General features: G+C 40.6%; 1 protein-coding gene across 3 annotated transcripts in view; it reads left to right on the forward strand.

Annotated features, from left to right (window-relative positions):
• LRP5 (LDL receptor related protein 5) overlaps positions 1–22,138 on the forward strand; it is a 189,994-nt gene that overhangs the window by 96,414 nt on the left and 71,442 nt on the right. For all 3 annotated transcript variants that reach the window (XM_033156106.1, XM_033156113.1, XM_033156120.1), the window contains one exon: positions 11,658–12,054. In XM_033156106.1, coding sequence (XP_033011997.1) covers positions 11,658–12,054 — 397 coding nt within the window. The remainder of the gene's footprint in view (positions 1–11,657; positions 12,055–22,138) is intronic.

The raw sequence follows: 22,138 nt of genomic DNA on the forward strand, positions 1-22,138 counted from the left end.
TGGGTGTAGACCAGGGGTCAGCAACCTTTTTCAGCCGTGGGCCGGTCCACCGTCCCTCAGACCATGTGGTGGGCAAGACTATATTTTGAGGGGGGCGGGGAAATGAATGAATTCCTATGCCCCACAAATAACCCAGAGATGCATTTTAAATAAAAGCACACATTCTACTTATGTAAAAACACGCTGATTCCTGGACCATCCGCGGGCCGGATTGAGAGGGTGATTGGGCCGAATCCGGCCCACGGGCCTTAGGTTGCCTACCCCTGGTGTAGACTAAGCAGAAGAGAGAGCGAGTTTGTTTCCTTCAGTGCATCAATATGCACTACAAATGAAGATGAGGGACTTTGATGGGTTTCCATAGAAATAGTTTTTATGTGAACTTCTTTGGTTGTTAATGTCAGCATGAACTAATGACTGGAATCGGTTGCCTGGATACTTGTTCTGACGTTGTGTTGAGTCCTAGAAGTGGAATTTTGGTCACTTCGTGGAATGTTTACAAGCCTCCTGAGCACTCAGGTGCAGATATTGCAACAGAAAGATGAACTAATAGTAAATTTAGATGTGAGTAAAAACTCATGTCTTAAGGCAATGGATGGAGCAGTGTGCTGCTTGAGGTGAGGGTGGAAGAACAGGAGTAGATGTTGGGACTGTCAAGGTGGCTGGCAGAGTGACAAGAGAATCTAGTCAAGTTGGTGAGCCCAAGCATGCAGTGTATCTGAAGGCGTAGCATTGGCGAGGGCAGTGGATTGAGAAAATGAACGAGCAAGAGAGGTGTGTAAGATGAGCATAGGCACTTTGGGCAGAAGGGGACTATGGACCATGAGCGAAGTGGTCAGCAAGGCTCCAGTGTTGCTGTGGGTGACATTTCTGTGCACACTTCTGTGTGCTACAAGAATATAATAAAACTGAGAAAGCTTTTTAATTGCTTTATATTTTCATAATGCACCTTTGTCCACTTGGCCAGAGAATGTGGTTTTTTGTTGTTTTGGACAATGTCTTTTTGACATTAGTCTCTCCAGGGAAATAAAGTAACTTTGTCCAAATGAAATAGTATATAATCAGAGTGCTATATTTCGTTGTAAATAATAATGTTAGCAGTAACAAACTGTAGGTTGCCAAGTAAAACCAAGATTCTGAAATAAATCTCTCTGGTTTCTGAAACCCTATAATTATTGCAAAAAACTTAACTTACACAGTACAGAAAATGTATCTTTTACAAGAGTCCTTAAAATGTGCAATTCTTGCCTCTGCAAAACAAACCCAAGACTAGCTGCCCAAATTTTATAACACTCGACAGGGTGATGCTTGCTTGTGAAGTTGGAGGAGGGGTGAATTTTGTGATTTTTAAAATTATTATTGATACACAGTAATCAAGGGAAATGTGTTTTTGGGTTCCTTTTAAATGATGGAAAACGTCTGGTGGCACAGAAAGAGATGTATTTATAGAGCCAACTTTTTTCAAACAACATGCCCCTTCTTTATAGAAAAAGTTGCTTCATTTCTGGGACTTGACTTTTGCATTGTAGGAAGAGCGAGGTTATTTTCTTGTTTTGGTTTAATCATTTACTTGTGTTTTATCTTGTATTTTATTCTGTGAACTGCCCTGAAATCTTTTGATGAAGGGTAGTATATTAATTTTAACAACAACAACAACAACAATTATTGTAAAATTGCAAAAGCACCTTAAAAGAAGACAGACTGTAAGCCCCTCTCCCATGAAGTAACTAGTATTAATTTACTATTATTTTTTATGAATGCTTATAGGGCTTGTTTCCTCCATTTTTATAGCCATTATTAAATATTGTGTGTGAAGGGAACCCAGCTTATCTGGATCCAGTGGTATCCCCCCTCCCCCCAGTCTGTAGTGCTTCAAGTTGCTGTTGGAGAAAATGTAGAAAGCTTCCCCCATCAACTCCCCTGTTGACACAAAAGACATTGGATTGTATCCAGTGAAGTATTGCACTCACAATAATGTATTTCCATCCCTACAATGGAACTTGCTTTCCCCCTCTCCTTCCCCGTGTGTTTGCCCCCCCCATCTGCTTTGGTGATTCCCAAATCTTCCAGAGCAGATTTGGGGAATACAGCTCCACTGCTCTGGTTCACCAGAAGCGGCTTTGTCATGCTCGCCACATGACCCGGAAGCTATCTGCAGACAAACGCAGGCTCCCCTGGCCAGTAAAGCGAGATGAGCGCGCAACTCCAGAGTCCTCCACAACTGGACCTAACAGTCAGGGGTACCTTTACCTTTTAGGAGAGGAGAAGGAACGCAGGTGGCACTGTGGTCTAAACCACTGAGCCTCTTGTGCTTGCCGATCAGAAGGTCGGTGGTTCGATTCCCCCTGACGGGGTGAGCTGTTGCTCGGTCCCAGCTCCTGCCAACCTAGCAGTTCAAAAACACATCAAAGTGCAAGTAGAGAAATAGGTACCTTTGCCTTTACCTTTTTAGGAGAGGAGAGGTAGGGGATGTTCCATTGTGCAAGCAGAAATTGTTAAATGAGTGCAGTGATTTAAGTCGGGTAAATGTTAGGAGATTTTTCTTTTTTCATAAGACCACACACTGAACTATGCAACTCTTCATAGACAGTCTAAACTGAGTAACAGTTCTGGAAAAAAAAGTTTCCCACTTTTCTGATAAATTTGCTACTAGAAATTTTGTGGGGGAACTGTCTGAGGGCTTCTGCCTTGGTGCTGAACTTATCAAGCTCCTTTTTGAGTTAAGTTTCTTTGATAGAGGTTCAGACTGTCTTCCTGTCTTTGCTATACTGTAGTAAAGGTAAAGGTAAAGGGACCCCTGACCATTAGGTCCAGTTGCGAACGACTCTGGGGTTGCGGAGCTCATCTTGCTTTATTGGCTGTGGGAACCGGCGTACAGCTTCCGGGTAATGTGGCCAGCATGACTAAGTTGCTTCTGGCGAACCAGAGCAGCACACTGAAACACCGTTTACCTTCCCGTCGGAGTGGTACCTATTTATCTACTTGCACTGGCATGCTTTCGAACTGCTAGGTTGTCAGGAGCAGGGACTGAGCAATGGGAGCTCACTCCATTACGGGGATTCGAACCGCCGACCTTCTGATCGGCAAGCCCTAGGCTCAGTGGTTTAGACCACAGCACCACCACATCCCCCAGTAGTATGATAACCCAAAACAATGCTTGGTGTTCATAAGACTGTCACTAAAAATAATTCATATTTTGAGATGGAGACATGGATGAAATTGCTCTACAGGAGGTTGTATATAATAACCAGCTTAAAGTATAGGCTGTTGCAGTTTAAAGAAGGGGTGAAAAACCAGACTCTGACATCTGTTGTAGCTCTGTGCATAAATGATTCTTAAAATAAAATTTAATTTTCTCTTTCTCCAAATTTCAAACATTGTGGACAACATGCAGAATAAAAGAGTGAAATGAAAGTGCCTTGATTGATAGCTGAGATGTTTTGAGTTTTTTCCACAAAATTTGTGAATAGAAAAGATGGTGAAATGAAGAAGACATTGTGGGTTTTTATTGTTTGGGGGTTTTTTAATGCCAAGGAAATGTACTGTATTTCCACCCCCTGCTTGTGAACTGAATGTAGGACACTTCTCCCTCTTTCTTTTGTTAATGTAGCAGTGTGCATTTCTATAGTAACTTATGCTATAAGATCTAAAAAGTATTTTACAGTCAATAAAGCATTACCAGTGGCAGTAGATAGTTACCGGTATATGATTATACCTTTTGCATATTGTGTTTCTAGCCATAATACAACAATGAGCTTTGCAGATTCAAAATAGATGACACAGAATAGGGAAAACATAATTTTAAGACAAATTTGTAGCCTTTGACAATTCCTAATACTATTTGGAAACTACAACACAAGTATAGTGGTTCATGAAGCCTAAGCTGTATTTTCAAAAGTTTTTATTCTACAAAAGTGACTTGCTGTAGTCACAGGTTAGGCATAAAAAAGAGGAAGGAACAGGAACTGAGTTTCTTTGACTTCTTGTTTTGGATTAATTTCACACCTACATTTTTTTTCCATGAGGGGAAGAAAACCCTACTATGCCACTGTGTGCTTGTGTGTGAGGAATTCAAAACACACACACTCTCTCTCTCTCTCTCTCTCTCACACACACACACTGTTCCAGGATGAAAGGAGTAGTCTTCCTTTCTTTAGAGGACTATATCCGACAAGTTGAAACTCAGGTTAAATACGAAGGTTCATTGCATGAAAATCAACATTTAATCTATCTTTTGAAGTTAGTGATCAATGGATTTCAGGTGTTCTACAGTAGTAGCTGCCAGTGGAACAGGGCTGGGTGCAAAACGCAAAGTAGTCTAAAGATGTTTTTGTTAAGTAGTCATTCCAAATAATAAAAGAAGCTTCTCCCCTCCCTGCTTTTTGAATGGCTAGGGATGAAGTCCTATGCATGCTTCCTTGGAAATGTTGCATTGAATGCAGTGGGTCTTTGTTTGAAAGCCTGCTGGTAGCACCCCTGGAGCAGGCTCTTCTGAGGGTAGAAAGGGGCAGGGCTGGCCCAGGATCCACTGGATCTTAAACAGGCCTCAACTTCACCTTCTGTGGATGCAGCATTGGCCCTGTGGCAGGGGTGGGAGTTTGGACTGAGCCTTAAGACATACATGAGGCTTTCTTCAAAATGTCACTGGTGTACCAAAATGAAGTACCAGTATAATATTTTGGCTCCACCTGTTCTATGTATTTATCACTGTAACAATGTAGATTAATCTTGCTGACTTAGGTCTGAGGAAGATAATATATTTTTCAAAACCCTAAAAAGTAACCTCAAACCTCCCCCCCTCCTGCTCTGTCCCTCTCCCTTTCATATCAGAATTACCCCCCCCCCCAAAAAAAATATCCTGCTTCTTCTTAGGCACAATTCTCCTCCATGGAAGGTATTTGTCATTCAGGGGCTACTGATTGGTGTTTGGCTGCTCCACAATACTTAAAAACCCTTTCCCTTGGCGGCCTACCCATATCCAAGCACCCTTGAACAACTATTTTTTTGCTTGGGTATCCCTTTGGTGACTGAGGTCAAGCTTGTCAAGACACTGTATCCCATAAAACCTGAATACAGTGGTACCTCTGGTTGCGAATGGGATCTGTTCCAGAGCCCTGTTCGCAACCTCAAGTGCCGCATCTGCGCATGTGCGTGACGCGATTCAGCGCTTCTGTGCGTGCGTGTGACGTCATTTTGCGCGCATGCGCGAATTGTCGAACCTGGAAGTAACCCGTTACGGTACTTCCGGGTTCAGTGCATTCGTATCCCGTGACGAACGCAACCTGAAGCAATTGTAACCAGAGGTATGACTGTACCGGATCGTAGCCAATTTCTTGTTCAGTTATATCTCCAAGTAGGTTATCTTATGCATTGGAAAAATAAGACACCATACCAGTTTCATCTGCAAACTGTAGTTTTTAAATGCAAATGCGGGTCTGAGTCTCTTTGTAAATGCAGATGTGTTTTGAATAGGCAGCTAATAGGTATGAGCATGTATCTCTGATTACCCCAAAAGCATAATAATCTCAGTCTTGTTTGCAGCAGGCCACATCCTCCCATTTGTTAAAATTTATTTTTCTTGTGTCAAATAAGCTTCTTAGCTACATTTTCCACAGAGAAGAAACCAAGCATGTGTGTGGCCTTTCTGCCACAGTTTCCACCTTGTGCCATGCCTCTCTAAGTAGCATTTGCCTATTAGGGGTGTTTGGAGCTTTTCGAAGTGATTATGCAGTTGTTAAAAGTTTAGAAGTTATTCCTTAAGGCTATGCTCCTGCCGAAGGGCATAATATATTTTCCCAGCACTGAAACAGATATCTATTTTTTTTTTTTGAACCAGAACATTCGCCCAGCAGCATGGATGAATTGTAAGAGTTGGAAAGGACCTTCAAGGTCATCTAGTTCAGTCCCACCCCCCCACCCCCCGTACAGGATTCTGGGTAATAATTCCTCTGTCTCTAAGAGTCCTGAAAGTAGACAAGAATTGACAGGTATGGAATTCCAGCAAAACACATTACAGTCATCCATATTCATTGCTGGAGTCCGCTTTGAGAAGATAAAAGGATTTTCACCTTTTATGCATAGGGCTGGCTCATCATGGACAGAAGTATTTGCCATGTTAGATGTGTGTTGGACCACACATCAGGAAGAAAATGCTTCAGCAAATTTATGGCTTTTCATTGTGTTAGCAGACAGAAATGAATGTGAAGCACATATCCCCATAGCAGGCTTTATCACGCGTCTCCAATTTGGTCTTGGTTATTGTTCCAAAGGCTTCATTTCTCTCTCCTGGGTTGTGTTCTCAGTGCCCCTGAAGGATAAAACTGCTGAAGAAGGGTATAGGGCCTGGTAGCTGTCATGTGGATCTGGAGCAAAACTCCCTACTCTCTGGTATTTTCCTTTTCCTTTAGGAAGCTTTTCTATGAGCTTCCCTTGGAATGCTGGGCTGTGTGCACCAATACCTTGGCATTGGGTACTGAATGCCTGTAGAAGGGGCAATCCTTTAGTGTGGGCATCTTGTACTTCTCTGAGTAACTTTCCTTATACATGAATGTGATTCTTTTCTGCATTGCTCAATCCTAAATGCACAGACAGGACGGATTTAACACGCTTTACAACTATGAAATGTTATAAGGAGCTGATATAGTTTCTTGATACAAATGATATGCTACCCCAAAGACTTCAGTTTCAGCAGAGCATGTGTTGTGACAATGTGACTGCATCCTTTCTGCTTGTATGATTTGCAAAGGAACCGGATATTTATTTTCTTCCCTTAAAGACTAACAAATGTGTTTTGATACAAGTTTTAGGAGGCTGAAGCCCACTTCACCAGATGCATGATGTGAAATATTAGTTGGCAGGTATATAAAGGAGAAAATTGTAAGGTGAATGTCAAAAGGCAATAAGGAAAAATTGAGTCTAAAACAATTACAGCTTAAATATATGTTCAATAGGCATTTTAATAGTGGCATATTGGTGAGGATTTACTCAGCACTGCAGAGATGATTGTATTAACACCTATGGCAGGGAACCATTCATTAAAAACAGTCATTGATAGCACGGCTATCCTGGCATTGTAAAGCTAATTAACACATGATAAAAGAGCTAAAATCTTTCTGCTCTGTTTAACTCACAAGTGATGGCTTTGAATTTATTGATGGATTGTAATCAAGCTCATTTATGTTATCTCCACGCACCCCACCCCATTCCAGAATGGCTGCATTAAGGTCTGTTGTGGCCTGCCCTGGGAAGTTGAAATATTCTCCCAAGCACCATTTTGAGTGTCTGATTTGTGTCATTTACTCCTTTGTGAAGAGACTGGCCCGTCGATTTTGTGTAGAATGCAGCAGGGCATTGTTGACAGGCGAAGTCATAAATCACACTGGAAGATGAGCAAGTGAATGAATCATCAATGTTGTGGATGACATTGTTGGTTCCAGTTATGGTGTTACCATTAGATGCTGGGAGGGATTTGTCAGACATTGTTGGGTCCAGTTATGGTGTTACCACTAGACACTGGGAGAGATTTGTCAATTGGCTTTGCTGTGGCTTGTTGGTGATTAGCTGTTTTAGGTTGCCAGGTGATGGGGAGAGGGGAGGTTGTCTATATGCAAATAAGGCCACCCCTCTTAAAAAAAATTCCCATTCAGATTCATCAGAAGGGGGAAAGTACAAAATTGGAGTCCATTGGAGTCTTCCTACCAGTGATAGATCAGATGGGATCCAAATGACTTTGAAATGTTATTATGCTACAACTTCAACAAAATATGCCCAAATGAAAAAGCAACACATGCAAAGCCATTGGTTCTTATGCATTATGGTCTCTTAGCTTGCAAGCTCAGGTGACTTCCAGTTGTCTCATGTATAGGTCAGACCATGGACCAGAATTTTCCTCCTGCTTCTCTCTTGTGCTTAGTTACTTTTTAGCTAGTTTCTCAATCCCAGGTCTTCCCCACTCCCTGTTCTATGTGTTTATCCTCCCCCACCCCTGCCTTGCATCCTGTATCTAGCCAATTACAGCCTTTTTTATCTTTCCAGCTAGCTTGGGGTGCTTATTTCTCATTGGCTTCCTAGATCTTTGTCTTCTTGGTGATAACCTCTCCCTCAGTTCTTTGCCTTGCTATTCCAGACTGATAAGCAAATTTGGTCCCACAACACAGCACACTATGTCACGTCTTGCTCCTTGGATCCTCATTTAGATGTTTCTCAAGCTATCCTTACCCCAGACCCCATGTTCATCAACTTTCTGTTTAAAACCCTTGCCTAAGCAACTGTATGTGGTAAGCTTGACCAGGGACATCTTAGCCATTGAGGCTACTGGCGCAAGGCACCATGTCCTGAGGAGGGCGCCTGCGCCCTCCAGCCCCGCTGGCAGCGCCGCTCTCGCCCACCTCTTCTCGGGCTGCGGATGTGGGGAGGCTGTCGGCGAGCCTCCCATCGGCGCTGCAGCCAGGGCTCCCAGGCGGTGGCAGAGCACAGCTGGCAGCATCCCCACCCACCCCTCCGCACCCTCCGGCTGCCCGCCATACATGGCCCCGGAGCGCAAGGGGCACCGGAGGGATCTTTGCACCAGGGCGAAAGATTTACTTAAGATGGCCCTGAGCTTGACTTATGCTTATTCTGCCATAACTGCTGTTAGTTCAGAGTCTGTGTTCCTCTCACGATTCTATCTCCCCATAGTGTTAAGTCTCCTCGATTTCCTCCTACAATTAATCAGAAAGGGATTTATTAGATATGTTGCTCTATTCCTACACATGCTCTATCACTTTCTCATTCAGCCAGCTGCACTTCTTATGGTTTAAGGGGCAGTTCGCAACCAACCATGCATGCATGTATACTCTACCTTGCAGTCTTCCCCTTTGAATGCTTCAGAAAGCGTAGCCAGCCTAATATGAAAGGGGCTGCATATTCATGTGGCAGTGTTTCTTTTTATAAACTTGCAAAGCTGCAAGATTCCTTAGGGGCACATCTGCCCTTCAAACTACTGCTTTTAAGCAGGGATAATTGCCCTGGTGGTCTCCCAAGGAATCCTAAAGCTGTAATCCTATGCACACTCACGTGGGAGATGGGTTCCACTGAACTTGGTGGAACCTCAGAAAGAAACCAAACTTGGATCTTGCTGCTGGAGCTGTTGCAGCTAGAGTGCTGGGAATTCTGTATGAAATGGTCAGATGCCATCTTTTAGGTATTATTTGATTGCCTTGTAAAATAGTGTGGATTGAGAAGGTTGCAGGGTTTTTGTTTTGTTTGTTTTTTAAAAATATATATAAATGGAGATGAAATTCTAAAGGTAACACTAAGCCAAAGACGTAAAAGAGAGCATGGACTGAATATTGGAAGCCTAACCATATGATGAGCATCAGTACAAGGCCAAATGCAAAACAAAACAGTCATGCATAATTCTTATTCACATCCTGAATATTGCAGTCAAAATATTAATTAATCCCAGTTATAAGATTGTATTGCAGTATGAGATAAAAGTTGCATGGCAGAACACCCACCTTCATTTTTAAAACTCATTTTCTGATTTTTTGTGGTTTTTTAAAGCTGTTTGTGTTATATTGTGATTTATATAGAAGACGAAAAATTAATAATAATAATAATAAAGAAAAGTGATTTGATGGTAGTATATCTTTTATTGTAGTATGTGTATTGGATGATGTTCTTGGAGTTCACTAGCAAAGAATTTGGATCTCAACTCCATGCATGTTAGGAGTCTGAAACATCAGCTGAAGCTACAAGCCTATTGTGGGGAAGTCAGCAATTGGTTAGTAAAGACATCTAGCAGCTGTTGCTCAGACTTGTGGAATTGCTCGAAGGGCTTGGAGTGACAAATAATTTGCCAGAGAAATGTTCTGTGTTGGATTACATTAGAAAGCTGCTGAACTGAGCAGATCCTGAATGAAATATTGCTGTTTGTAGCAGTTAGTGCCCTCTTCTGGAATATTAGTACTGTATTCCATTAAGTTAATTACATTAGTGTTAACTGCTGTAATTGGTAGGAAACAATCTAATGCTGAGGGGTCATCCCTTTGTTATATGCAACTATCTAAATAAAGACAGTCATGCTAATGGGTATCCCACTTTATTATACAAGGTAGTGTGGTTAAAGGAGGTGGTATTTGCAGGACGCTTTTTAAATTGATGTAATATACTTGCATATTACGAAAGTGTGATTTTTAAAAAGCATTGCTGACTACAGTATTTCCAACAGCAACCATTTATCTCTTAAGAAACTTCATCATAAATACTTTTCATTCCTGTTTATAGTATCTTACCAGAAAAAAATAAATATATGTCCTAAACTCGGATTTCTACCAGTTAAAGCTGGCTTATGCTAATTCATTAAAATTTAGCTACTTGATCAGTTAGTGGAGCTTGCTGCTCTTGTCGAACAACTTTTGCAAAAGAATATACTGTTGTATCTTGGTTCTCGAACGTCTTGCGATTTGAACGTTTTAGCTCCCGAATGCCGCAAACCCGGAAGTAAGTGTTGCGGTTTGCGAACTTTTTTTGGAAGCCGATCATCCAACATGTCTTCTGCAGCTTCCATGGCTTCCGGTTGAGTGCTGGAAGCTCCTGCAGCCAATTGGAAGCTGCAAAATATTTTTTTTTAATCAAATCATTTAAAATATCAGAGAAGCATTCATGATTCAAAGGGATCCTGAAATAAAATGGTTTCAAATAGGCATCTGAAACTCAGCAGGAACAGTGCCTGTCTGACTTCTGGTGGGAAGGAGTTCCACTGAGGTTAGGGTTGCCATACGCCTGGAATTTCCTGGACGTAGCCGGAATACAGCAGTCAGTAACAGTGTATGAGCAGAAATAGCATCTGGGATTCTGGGAAAATCTGGACATATGGCAAATTTCCTTAATTTTTTTTCAAAAACTTCATTTTGTGTCTGGATTTTCACTTTTTGAAATATGGCAACCCTAAGAGAGGTGGGCTGACAATACTGAAGACATGACTTGTTGTTTATGTGAGTTGTGCTCCTGTTCAACTTCTGTGGGGGACCGCTAAAAGTGCCCCCCAAAATGTTCTCAGTGTCCAGCCTGAAATGTACATGGTAAGGTGGTCCTAAATGTATCCAGGGCCTAACCTGTTCATACTAGTACAAGAACTTTGAATCTAGCCCAGTGGCAGATTGGAAGCAATTTCAGGTCTGTTAATGCTAGTGTTATTAGTTGGCGGTTGAAGCAAAACACAAAAAGTCCTGCTTGAAAAACGAGTCAGTTCATCACTGAGTAAATTGAATTTGGAGGTATTCAGTTGTAGGAATCATGGAGAAAAAGAATACACACTTTTTGTCTTTATCCTCTGGCTTTCAGAGTTGTTTCCTAGGCATTAATTTATCAAACTTATCAATTTTTTTGTGAAACTAAGTTGGAACTGATGAAAAAAAACTGGTGGGGCACACAGAATATTAAAGGCAGTAAATGTTGGAGGCAGTGTTCTTCTTTTACCAAATGATTTCAAAATTTGTTGAATGTTTAAAAACAATATAATATGTGGCATTGTGCTAAAAGCTATAATAATGCCAAATGCCAAATACCTTACTTGAATGGAAATCCCAATATATTAATTAGTGCTTAGGCATCACTGCTCTGTTTTTAGAAGTGACAGTTTACCATACATAACACTTTATTTTTCTCCCTTTCCATAGCTTCTCCCCTCCTGCTTTTTGCTAACCGGAGAGATGTCAGACTGGTGGATGCTGGAGGAGTGAAGATGGAATCAACTGTTGTTGTCAGTGGCTTAGAAGATGCTGCAGCAGTGGACTTCCTGTACTCACAGGGTGTTATTTACTGGACCGATGTGAGCGAAGAAGCCATCAAGCAGACTTATTTTAACCAAACTGGGAACCTGGTGCAGAACGTCATAGTGTCAGGTCTGGTTTCCCCAGATGGCTTGGCATGTGACTGGATTGGGAAAAAACTGTACTGGACAGACTCTGAAACGAATAGGATAGAAGTTGCTAATCTCAATGGAACATCTAGGAAAGTTCTCTTTTGGCAAGACCTTGACCAGCCAAGAGCAATAGCCCTGGATCCAGCTCACGGGTAAACATCCCTTCTTTAAACTTTTTGCATTGGTTTGCAGGATTATGATTGTTTTGATAGGATTTTTTTTGTCTCTACAAAAAATATAATCTCGTTTCAGTTTCTATTTTCTCAAGGTATTTTTCTCTGAACATACGTTTAGATTTAAATACATCTTGTGAAGGAATGGCAGGCCGTGGAAGAGTGCCATGACTAAAGTGCCAAAGAAAACGTTAAAACAGCCTCATTTTTCCAAGTTAGGCTTCTCCTAAAAGCCGAATGTTATGAATTTTTTAATCTCCAGTTAACACGACCAGTTAAAGGTGTTTAATTAAGTTTTGTGTATAAAAGTGCAGTAGGTTCAGTTGTGCAAATTTTAATGAGTTCTCAAATTCATCGAATGGCTTGAGGTGTCTAATGCTCTGTAAGCTTTAGCAGGTAAAAGAGGCTGTTCATTTTTATTACCCCAAAGATCTGAATGTGCCTAAGCACCCTCTGCATAGGGAAAGAATCAGCCAGGTATCTGCAAGCTAGAGATTTCTTTAAACTGAGGTTTTGCTTACCTGGCACAATTTTTTTTCCAGTTTTTTGACAAATGTGTGCTGGGGTAAATGGTTAACTGTTACAGATAATTGCGCTCACACCTTAAATGCATTGTTTTGTTACACGTGATGCAGTTGGTAAAAGAAGCAATCTCAGCTTTGACAAGGTTGTAATATAAATGAACAGAAGGCTGGAACAAGTGTGAGCAGGAAGCCAAACAATTAAGTAGTTGAGTTTGGTTTCATTTCAGATCCAGGTCCATCAGGGTTTTCTAACCTTTTGTTTCAGGCACTGAGATTAACACTGTCAGATACTCAGCTATATAAGCTAGGTGCCAAATAGCTAAGCGGAATGCCTAGTCGCCATTTTGGGGCCAGACAGCTCCAAAATCCTATTTTTCAATATGACTTTTTGGCTCCTGAAATTCATTCTGATTGTGCAGATAAAATATTGTGGATAGAATTCTACAGGAATTTTCTGTGTGAAAACAGTGAAGATCCAAGGATCCCCAGGCATGCACCTCCAGATGGCAGAGACGCCATGCACCATCCTGGCGCCCAGGCATCTTCACTTGGTCGCAAGTGGCCAATAGCCAGGTGCAAAATGTGCCTGGCGCATGGCAGATTTTGAAGGCTAGTTCAGATAAATGTAACGCAGTTGAGTGCAAGACCCACTATGTTCAGTTTGTATGAACTGGCCTCATTCATATCCACAATGTAGTTCATTGTCAGTGTGGCCATATGGAAATGATGCTACCAATTTTCTGAATTCCTGATTATCCCAGTGTTCTGGTTGACCACACTTAATAAATGTGGTTGTACTGCAGAGCTGGCTAATCAGACATAATTGCATTTTATGCTGGCTCTGAGACCTTAATTTGAGCTAAAGTGTCCTTAAAGAAAAGACCCAAGAGGTGACTGCCAGTCCTTTGCCCAATACAGTTTGTTTATAGATGTGGGATATAATGTCAGGAATCAAGAAGCATTTTCATGTAAGTATTTAAAAGGCCTGTGATGGATTACCATCTTGCTGTGGAATGCTTTTTTTCCCCCTTTTGGATGGGAAAGCTTCGCTTATGAACAAGAATTAAGTGAACAGTGTGGTTCTTCTATATAAGCTCTCATACGAATCTTTGCCCAAATACAGAGTATAAGGGAATCCATTAACAGCTAGATGGTAGAGCCATTAGCTTTTATAGCTGAGACTGTAAAGATTTAGATTTTTCGCTTCAGGGATTTGCTAATCTCAATTTCCAGACAGGTTTCTGAGGAATGATACATTTTGACTGTTGGTTTTACTTAAAATTTTATATCCCGCCTTAAAAACGGTGCTCAGTGCAGCTTACATCACCAAAGCTAACAACAGCACCCAGAGACTGGTCATGGGCAAAACAATCTTAAAACTGGGAGTCATCTCATTAAAATTAATCAGCCTAACTATAATGTTTTCAATAAGAGGCAGGATGCTTGGAGAAGGGGGAGAGGGGCAGATGAATATTCCTTAGCAGGGAATTCCATTACACCTCTCCCATTCCAATTAGATATCTGACACATGGGTGTGATCTGTGTGGGGAGGACACTGGAATTGTAAAAGGTACATTTAGAAATGCCTCTCATGAGGCCATGAAAGCAGGAATTTAAGCAACAACTTGAAGCTACCTCTTTTTCCCTTTGCGTCATTGTACTGTTACTTCTATGACTTGACTGGGGGATGTTCATAACTCTTCCCACTAATTGGGCTCACATTGCTATCCATAACATTTGTCATTTATCTGTGACAAGTATAGGAGAAACAAAATAAAAAAATAAAAAAATCCTTCCAGTAGCACCTTAGAGACCAACTAAGTTTGTTCATGGTATGAGCTTTCGTGTGCATGCACACTTCTTCAGATACACTGAAATAGGGGATTTTTCAGTCTGGTGTCCTGTTTGGTGGGTGCCTTGTGCTGCTGGTTACTAGAAATTTCCTCTGTATAGGAGAGAAGGGATGCTTGTTTTAACTTACTTAATACCCCTTGATATGATGGCTCTGATATACCAGTAAACGTGAAGGGCAAGTTCTCTTGTCCTTGTATAAAAATTGTTTGACAGCTAGTGAGTAGTAGAGATAAGTTACTGTTCAGCAAAGTATACTTATTTTCTAAATTTGCCTTCCCCTGTTACGCAAATGTTTTATAAAGTTGTTTTTGTCTTTGAGAAGATGACCTCTTTCAAAAGTGTGACCTTTTGCTCCAGCTCCATTTATAGGAGCAGCCAAGGGCAACCCCAGACTGGAAGGGGTGGGGGGACTGGGCCTGGTGCTGGAAGTTGGCACCTCCCCACAAATAAAATCAGGGCTTTGTTTGTGATGATGGTGGCTTCCCAATGCTTTCTTGCCACCCTCCTGTCTTTTTCAAAAGGCATGTTGGGAGCATATTGACAAAACAATTATACATGAGCGGAATATCTGTTTTTCTTCAAGTTACTGTAGTTTCTTAACAGTCTAATAGGAATTCCAGATCAAATTTTCCACCCTGGTCAAATTTTATTTTGCAGCAATTGTTTCATTCTGCCTCACTTTTTTTCAGTTGTCTCTACTTGTGCTATTCATGGTAGGTTGTGAATGCAAGACTTCTACTGTTAGAAGTTATTTGCCTAGTTGAGAGTACTACTCTATTACTTTATTGGGAAAGACAGAACGCAGCATAGTAATCTTAGAATTCATCAGGGGGCATTTACAACACAAGACTGAATAAGTTGCTTGTGATTTTTATTGTCTTAATCTCTATATGTATGAAATGAAAATATCTTTTTTGTTGGGTGGTTAGAAAATACCTGTAATGCACCTTTAAAAGTAGATCAGTTCTCTTAGTTGTAGACATTCAACACTTGACCTTTTAGATTTTGGTGCAAAACATTTGATATGAGCACCTTTGCTGTTCTTTTTAAAGGATTGGAATTCAAATTTTGCAATGGTGGCTGGAAAATTTGAATTACAGGTAGGTAGCCGTGTTGGTCTGCCATAGTCAAAACAAAATAAAAAATAAAAAAATTCCTTCCAGTAGCACCTTAGAGACCAACTAAGTTTGTTCTTGGTATGAGCATGCACACGAAAGCTCGTACCAAGAACAAATTTAGTTGGTCTCTAAAGAGCTACTGAAAGGATTTTTTTAATTTTTTATTTTGTTTTGGAAAATTTGAAGTTCATTATGAGGAAATAGTGTAATAAAAGTCATTTTAAAAAACAAACAAACCCAAACAAGTCAATTAGCACAGAAACATGCTCTTTTTTGTGAACAAACATTTTTAAGCCTAGGGTGGGGAATCTTTTGCTAAAGTACTATTATTTTTCATGTGCAAATGTGGAGCATGCGTAATTCTCCATGAAGTTCTTCTGGCAATTTGCTTGGAATTTGCATGCAGAGCTGGATCAATACCATTCAACATTCTACCACCCACTTACACCACAAAATCTCTTTTGCAGTATTTTTTTACTTTGTGCTTTCAATGGCATGTAACATTAAGCCATAATTTATAACAAATTTAAAATTTCACTTTCATGTAAAAAGTTCCAGCATCATTCCTTCCCAACTCCTACTGCTGCTTCGCCACAGAGAAAACAAGCCAGGGTCTGCTTCTCATGCCATCTAAACCTGGGCTTGTGGTTTGGTTTTTCTCCAAACAACAAACTGTAAGCCTTGAAGAGACCTTGGTTATTATTGCTTCTGGAGAGAATCAAACCACAGTTTTGGACAACATGACGAAGTAGTAGAAGTATCAGTAAACTTCTGAGCAGCATGCACTAGTGTACTGCTCATTCGCATTAAACAATAGTTTGTTTTAGCCTATGGTTTAAATACGAACCAGGCCAATATTTGCAGTACCATAATGTTTTCAGATGTCTGATTATAATCTAATGTTGGCATGAACAAATTATCTAGAACAATGAGATTCGTATGGCTGATGTGTAGTCCCTTTACCTCAACAACTCCAGGAAATTGGAAGAGGTGAGAAACCAAAAGCTCCCCCCCCAGGTAATGTTTACACACATACCTTTGGTTAGTGCAGTGGCAAATTACCATATTGCTAAAGGATTTACCATGTGGTGCTCCTTGGCTGGGATCCACTGATGTGCAGAATGGTTTTCACATATCCAAGGAGCCTTTGGGATTAGGTTTCTTGAACTGCAGGACCCCCCCCCCCCTTGACACATGGCAAACTGCTTTTGAAAGTTTTTTGGGGGGGGTGGGAGGGATTTTCAAAAGCAGATTTTGATAAGCTCTGCTGAAAGTCTGCTGTTCAAGGAAGGAAATAAAAAAATCCCACATGGCATTACTAATGTAATAACTCTTTGGAGCCCAGCCTTAGGCTTTCATCTTGCTCCAGCTTTTGATTTAAAACCTACCACCTCCTTGCAGATGTGTAAACCATAATGTAGTTATGATTATCCCGAGGTTGCTTAATATGTATGGTTACTGATATTATGTGAACTCAATTTTGGAAACCCAAAGCAGTTGTTCCTTAATAGTATATGTGCATTTAATTTCTTGTATCTTTATTCTGTGCCCCTCACTGGTGGGACAAGGTGTATTCATACCTTCATTGTTTGTCAGCCGTCCTGTGTTTTTTTTTTTTAGGTTTGGACCTATTGCCTCCATTCTTCTTTTTTTAAAACAAAAACAAAATAACAACACAAGTGATTGGGTTTCCCCCCCAACTTAAAACAGTTACAAAAACAAAAAGAACAAAAATGTTATCCAGCCGCATAGCAAAGAAGGATATTGCAGCCCAACTTCAATAATTCCAAAATTACAATGCAGGATTAGGATATTGCTTACTATACCATTCTTAAATTAATATCAATTACATTCCCCCATCCCCGCCCCAAAACTTACATGTCTCCTCCAAATGAGTAATGTGGCATGGAGGGGGGGGAGTATGATAACACTTTCTGATATTATTATTGACCCTTGCATTTAAGCCTACTTTCTTTACACAATAATAATTTTATACCTATTTTGTTTTCCCTCATTGACTTCCCCTATTTTCTATTAATTGTAAATTTCTGTTTTTGTTGGTTTCTGTCTCTTGTCTTGGTCCCTCCATTTCACCACACATGAATCTTATTAAATCCTCACACTCATGTTGTTTTCTCTCTCTCTGAATCTTTTATTATTATTTTGGACTCTTATGAGTGGAACCAATTTCCTTTAAATATTCACTTGGCCTCTTCTCAGTATCATTGTAAAAATTATTAAAAACTCCTAGCTCCTCTTATGCATTTCCCTCTTGATGTAGTGCTTGGATTTCTTTTGCTTCATATTTCTAGGTTAATTTGAATGCTTTCCTTCATGGAATCATAGAAGTGTACAATTGCAGAGTTGGAAGGGACCAAGAGGGTCGTTCAGACCTCTGCAATGCAGGAATATTTTGCCCAACATGGGGTTCGAGATTGAGTCTCATGCTCTATCAACTGAACTATCCAACTTTCACTTTTTCCCAGCTTGGGCAAAATTTGAGCAATTCCCCTGTTTCTCATGTTTGTTTGTTTGTTTGTTTTAAAAAAGATTGTGAGTCTGTAGGCAGTAACTCGGCAATGTATTTTTAAAATATCTATATAGTGCCTGGTGCACCCTAAATAATAAAGAAAGATGACAGTTTTGTTTGTGGCTTATCTGCTTGAATAATCCTTTCAGGGATTTCCAATTTAAAATGCTAAGATACTTTGTATCTGGCAAGAGGTGTGGTTTCCTAGCTCTGGAGTACCATGTCATTTGTGTCTTGAATAGCTCTAATTGTCGCAAGAATTAGGAAGTGTGCAAATTCAGTCTTGTTACCCAGGTGGGCCATTTTAGGCTTTAAAGCAGCAGACCTAGAACTTCATTCTGCACTGGATTATACCTAGTGGTACAATCAGGGCAAGGCTTTGAGGCAGAGTTCCTGGGCCCCACCCAGAATGAGCAGGAGGGCTCCCCAATGCATCAGTGCTGGCCTTGGAGCAAGTGAACTAATACGAATTAAGGTTTGAAGAGACAATCTCCCCTGTTAAACCATTAAGTCCAGAGTTTGAAATAACTGTGCTGCTGGTTCTAGTAGATGGCTGAATGGGAGATAGTCCTGTTGCAGTCCACCTTTGTGGGTTGTGCCCTCTTGGATGTTCGAAGTAGACTGGGCATGGCATGTTGAGCCTTGTTTAGCTTAGCCAAACAATGAAGAAAGGAAATAGAAAATTCTTTCCAGTAGCACCTTAGAAACCAACTGAGTTTGTTCTTGGTATGAGCTTTCGTGTGCATGCACACTTCTTCAGATACACTGAAACAGAAGTCACCAGATCCTTAAATATAGTGAGGGAGTGGGGAGGGGTATTACTCAGAAGGGTGGTGGGAATGGGTGATCAGCTGATAGGTGTGGAAAACCTGTTGATGACTCTAACGGCTGCAATTAGTCTTGCAGGGACAAGGCAAGGGGTGAGATGGCTAAAGATAGCTTTGTTATGTATAATGAGATAAGAATCCAATGTCTTTGTTCAGACCAGGTTTCCCCATGGTTTTAAGTTTGGTGATTAGTTGCAATTCAACTGCCTTGCGCAGGTGGAAGATGATTACAGAAACCTTTCAAGTCCAATGAAATGAATTGGGTAAACGGTTGTAGATTGTATGGTGCAGAGAATTCTGTTTGAGACCCCTTCAGGTGGGGAACCTGTGGCCTTCTGGATGTTGCTGGTGTGCAACTCCAGTCATACCTGATAATTGGCCAAGCTGACTGAGGCTGATGGAGTTAAAGAGTCCAACAACATTTGGAGGGCCTGCTTCAAGACCTGGGTAGGATTGGCTGGTGATTTCACTTAGTTTGAAATACAAAAGGTTTCTTTCATGAGATTTTAAGCTAGCTGAAAGTTTGGTATTGGCATGTATAAGGAAGCTCTAACATCTGTGGCGGGGGGTGCCATTTGATGGGATGACAATATTTATAGCATTGCATTATATTTTCAGTCTTTGTCCTCCCTCTATCCCAATTTTGTTATTAAATACAATGCCATCACCTAAATGATCAGGACATCAAATCAGTCCCACAGGTTTTAATAGCAAAGCCAAATGTTGTGCCCAGAAGATGAAATATTATTCACTCCCTTCAGGTGCAGCTTTATGTCTAAAACTCATTTATGGAGAAACTGATTGGTGTTAAGTTTCTAATTTTGACTGGAGCTGGTTAATCGGGGTTAATGCCTTTAAGTAGTTTATTGGTCATGAAGCAATAATAGATTTGCAACCTGCATTAAACTACATTAACTTGGAGACTGTATTAACTCTTCTGACGAGTGTTCAGTTAACCTTGTGCCCTGTACTGATCAATGTGGCCTCATGTACGGTGCCTAATTTTCATCTCTGCAGCAGGTCCTAAATTTTGAATTCTAAATTAATCTAGAAGCTGAACAACTAGAGTTCCTATAGAAGCAGGCACTTTTCATTGTTATTATAACAGACATAATGGAAGATACAGCACCCATAAGGTGCTCAAGAGAATGCTCAGGGTCTGAAAAAGGTTACCCACATCTCCTCCTCCTCCTCCTCTTTCATATTTTTTATTTATTTTCCATATATCCAAAAAAATTACAAACAGACATACCTACCACTGTTCCCTACCCATGTTCTAAGCAATTACTGGGTGCTAGTATGGGAGAAAGAGGGGTCTGAAGCATCCTACTTGGTTTCATGTAGGAGCTTCTCTATATACAAATGCTTCCCATGGCATTGTGGCTACACTTCCGTGTATGTTCCCCAAGATCAATCTGCACATGCATTACTAACATGCATTGCATTAGTTGAATCTGTCACACAGTTGTTTGCAAAATGGTGTTAGGTGATTTGGGGGGTTTGAAGAGACAGTACGGGGAAATGCCCTGTGCGAGAGAACAATTCTCCTGCCTGTTCTGGAGCTATGCAGGAAAATATCCGTCCTTGGGGAAAGCGGTGTCATTGCCCTTTGCTCACACAACTGCCTTTCCTGGAGTGAAACTGCTAAAGGCTATCAGAACTCCCTTGATTTATGTGCCAAAAGTTCCAGTTCTTCTGCTTGAACTACCACGAAGCAAAAATGTTATCTTCCATCTCATTTTCCCATTTCCCTTAGATGAACTAATGAGTTTCTGTGTGCCAGGTTTCATGGGGGTAGCTTAATGGCATGTGCTGTATTTTTGGAACTTGCTCATAGAAATAATGGTTATTCGCACTAAGTTTTTTTTTCTAATTCCTTTGTCGCTTTGTAGATGTATCTTTGGCTCTTCGCTTCGTTGACACAGTAATCTTTCACATGAACCACTTTCAGCGTTCCAACAAGATACATACATCTAACAACAAACTCTTTTACATCCACTTAGTTTGGATCACACTCAGGATAAATGTACACAAGGCAAAGTCATGGAAGGCGAACAGTCAATGAAGGTTCAGTCCAAACAAAATCTAATGTTTTGTTAATCAGAAATAAGAGTTGTTTTCAAAGGCTGAAGTAACAAACTGGGTTGAGCCTTGCAAGGATCGACTGCATCTGAAAAATCAACATCAACTTAGAAAAAACAAACACTTGTGCAACATTTAAATCCATCTGTACTCAGAAGGACATTTATAATGACAGTGGATTTGATTGCAAATTATTCATGGCTCCTCTGGTGGAACTTGTTTGCCCTATTGCAGACAAGTTTCACAAGAGCTGGGGGGGGGAGAGAGTTATTCATGCTCTGCCCTGGTTGATATTAGGCACCTAAAAGTTGCCTTTTTGAGGGTAGATGCCCTTAATGACAGGATAGACATCTAAAAAATAAATAAAATACAAATAAACGTTGTACAGGTACTCTTTGTGTCTCTCTCCTTCACTAGTGGCACAATTCATTAGTTAACTATGGCCTTGCTTTCAAAAGACTCTCAGTTGGCATTTCCCCCCATACTGCTTAACTAAATTTGCAATTATGTCAGTCTTCCAGAATGCCCTGGCTTTTCTTAGCATGTTTCAGAGGGTTTTTTTGGGGGGGGAACCTATTTTAATATGTGCGCTCCTCTGGCATGTTTTGGCATGGCATTTCCATTTCAATGACATTTACTAGCATTGTTTCCTTGTGCATTTAATGACAGTGTTTCCATAGCAAACGGTTATGCCTTTTTCTTGTCTAATAATAATAATAATAATAATAATAATTTATTTATTTATTATTATCTGGGCGGCTTCCAACAGAACATTAAAATGCAATAATCTATTAAACATTAAAAGCCTCCTTAAACAGGGCTGCCTTCAGATGTGTTATAAAAGTCTGGTAGTTGTTTTTCTCTTTGACATCTGGTGGGAGGGCGTTCCACAGGGCGGGTGCCACTTATCCACTTTGGATCGCAACTTGGTTGGAAAAGAGTGTAAGTAGACTACAATAGCTGCATAAATTGTATAGGATTTGGTATTATGTTTTGATTTTCCTATTGTCTTTGGGAATGCTTGACCTTAACTAAGGAACACTTTGGTGTGTTTACCTAGCATTCCATTGTATGGCCTTTTTAACAATACTTTCTGGAAAGCTTCACAAGCTGATTTGACCACAACCT

The sequence above is a fragment of the Lacerta agilis genome, chromosome 1 (genome assembly GCF_009819535.1).
Source record: "Lacerta agilis isolate rLacAgi1 chromosome 1, rLacAgi1.pri, whole genome shotgun sequence".
NCBI lineage: Eukaryota > Metazoa > Chordata > Lepidosauria > Squamata > Lacertidae > Lacerta > Lacerta agilis.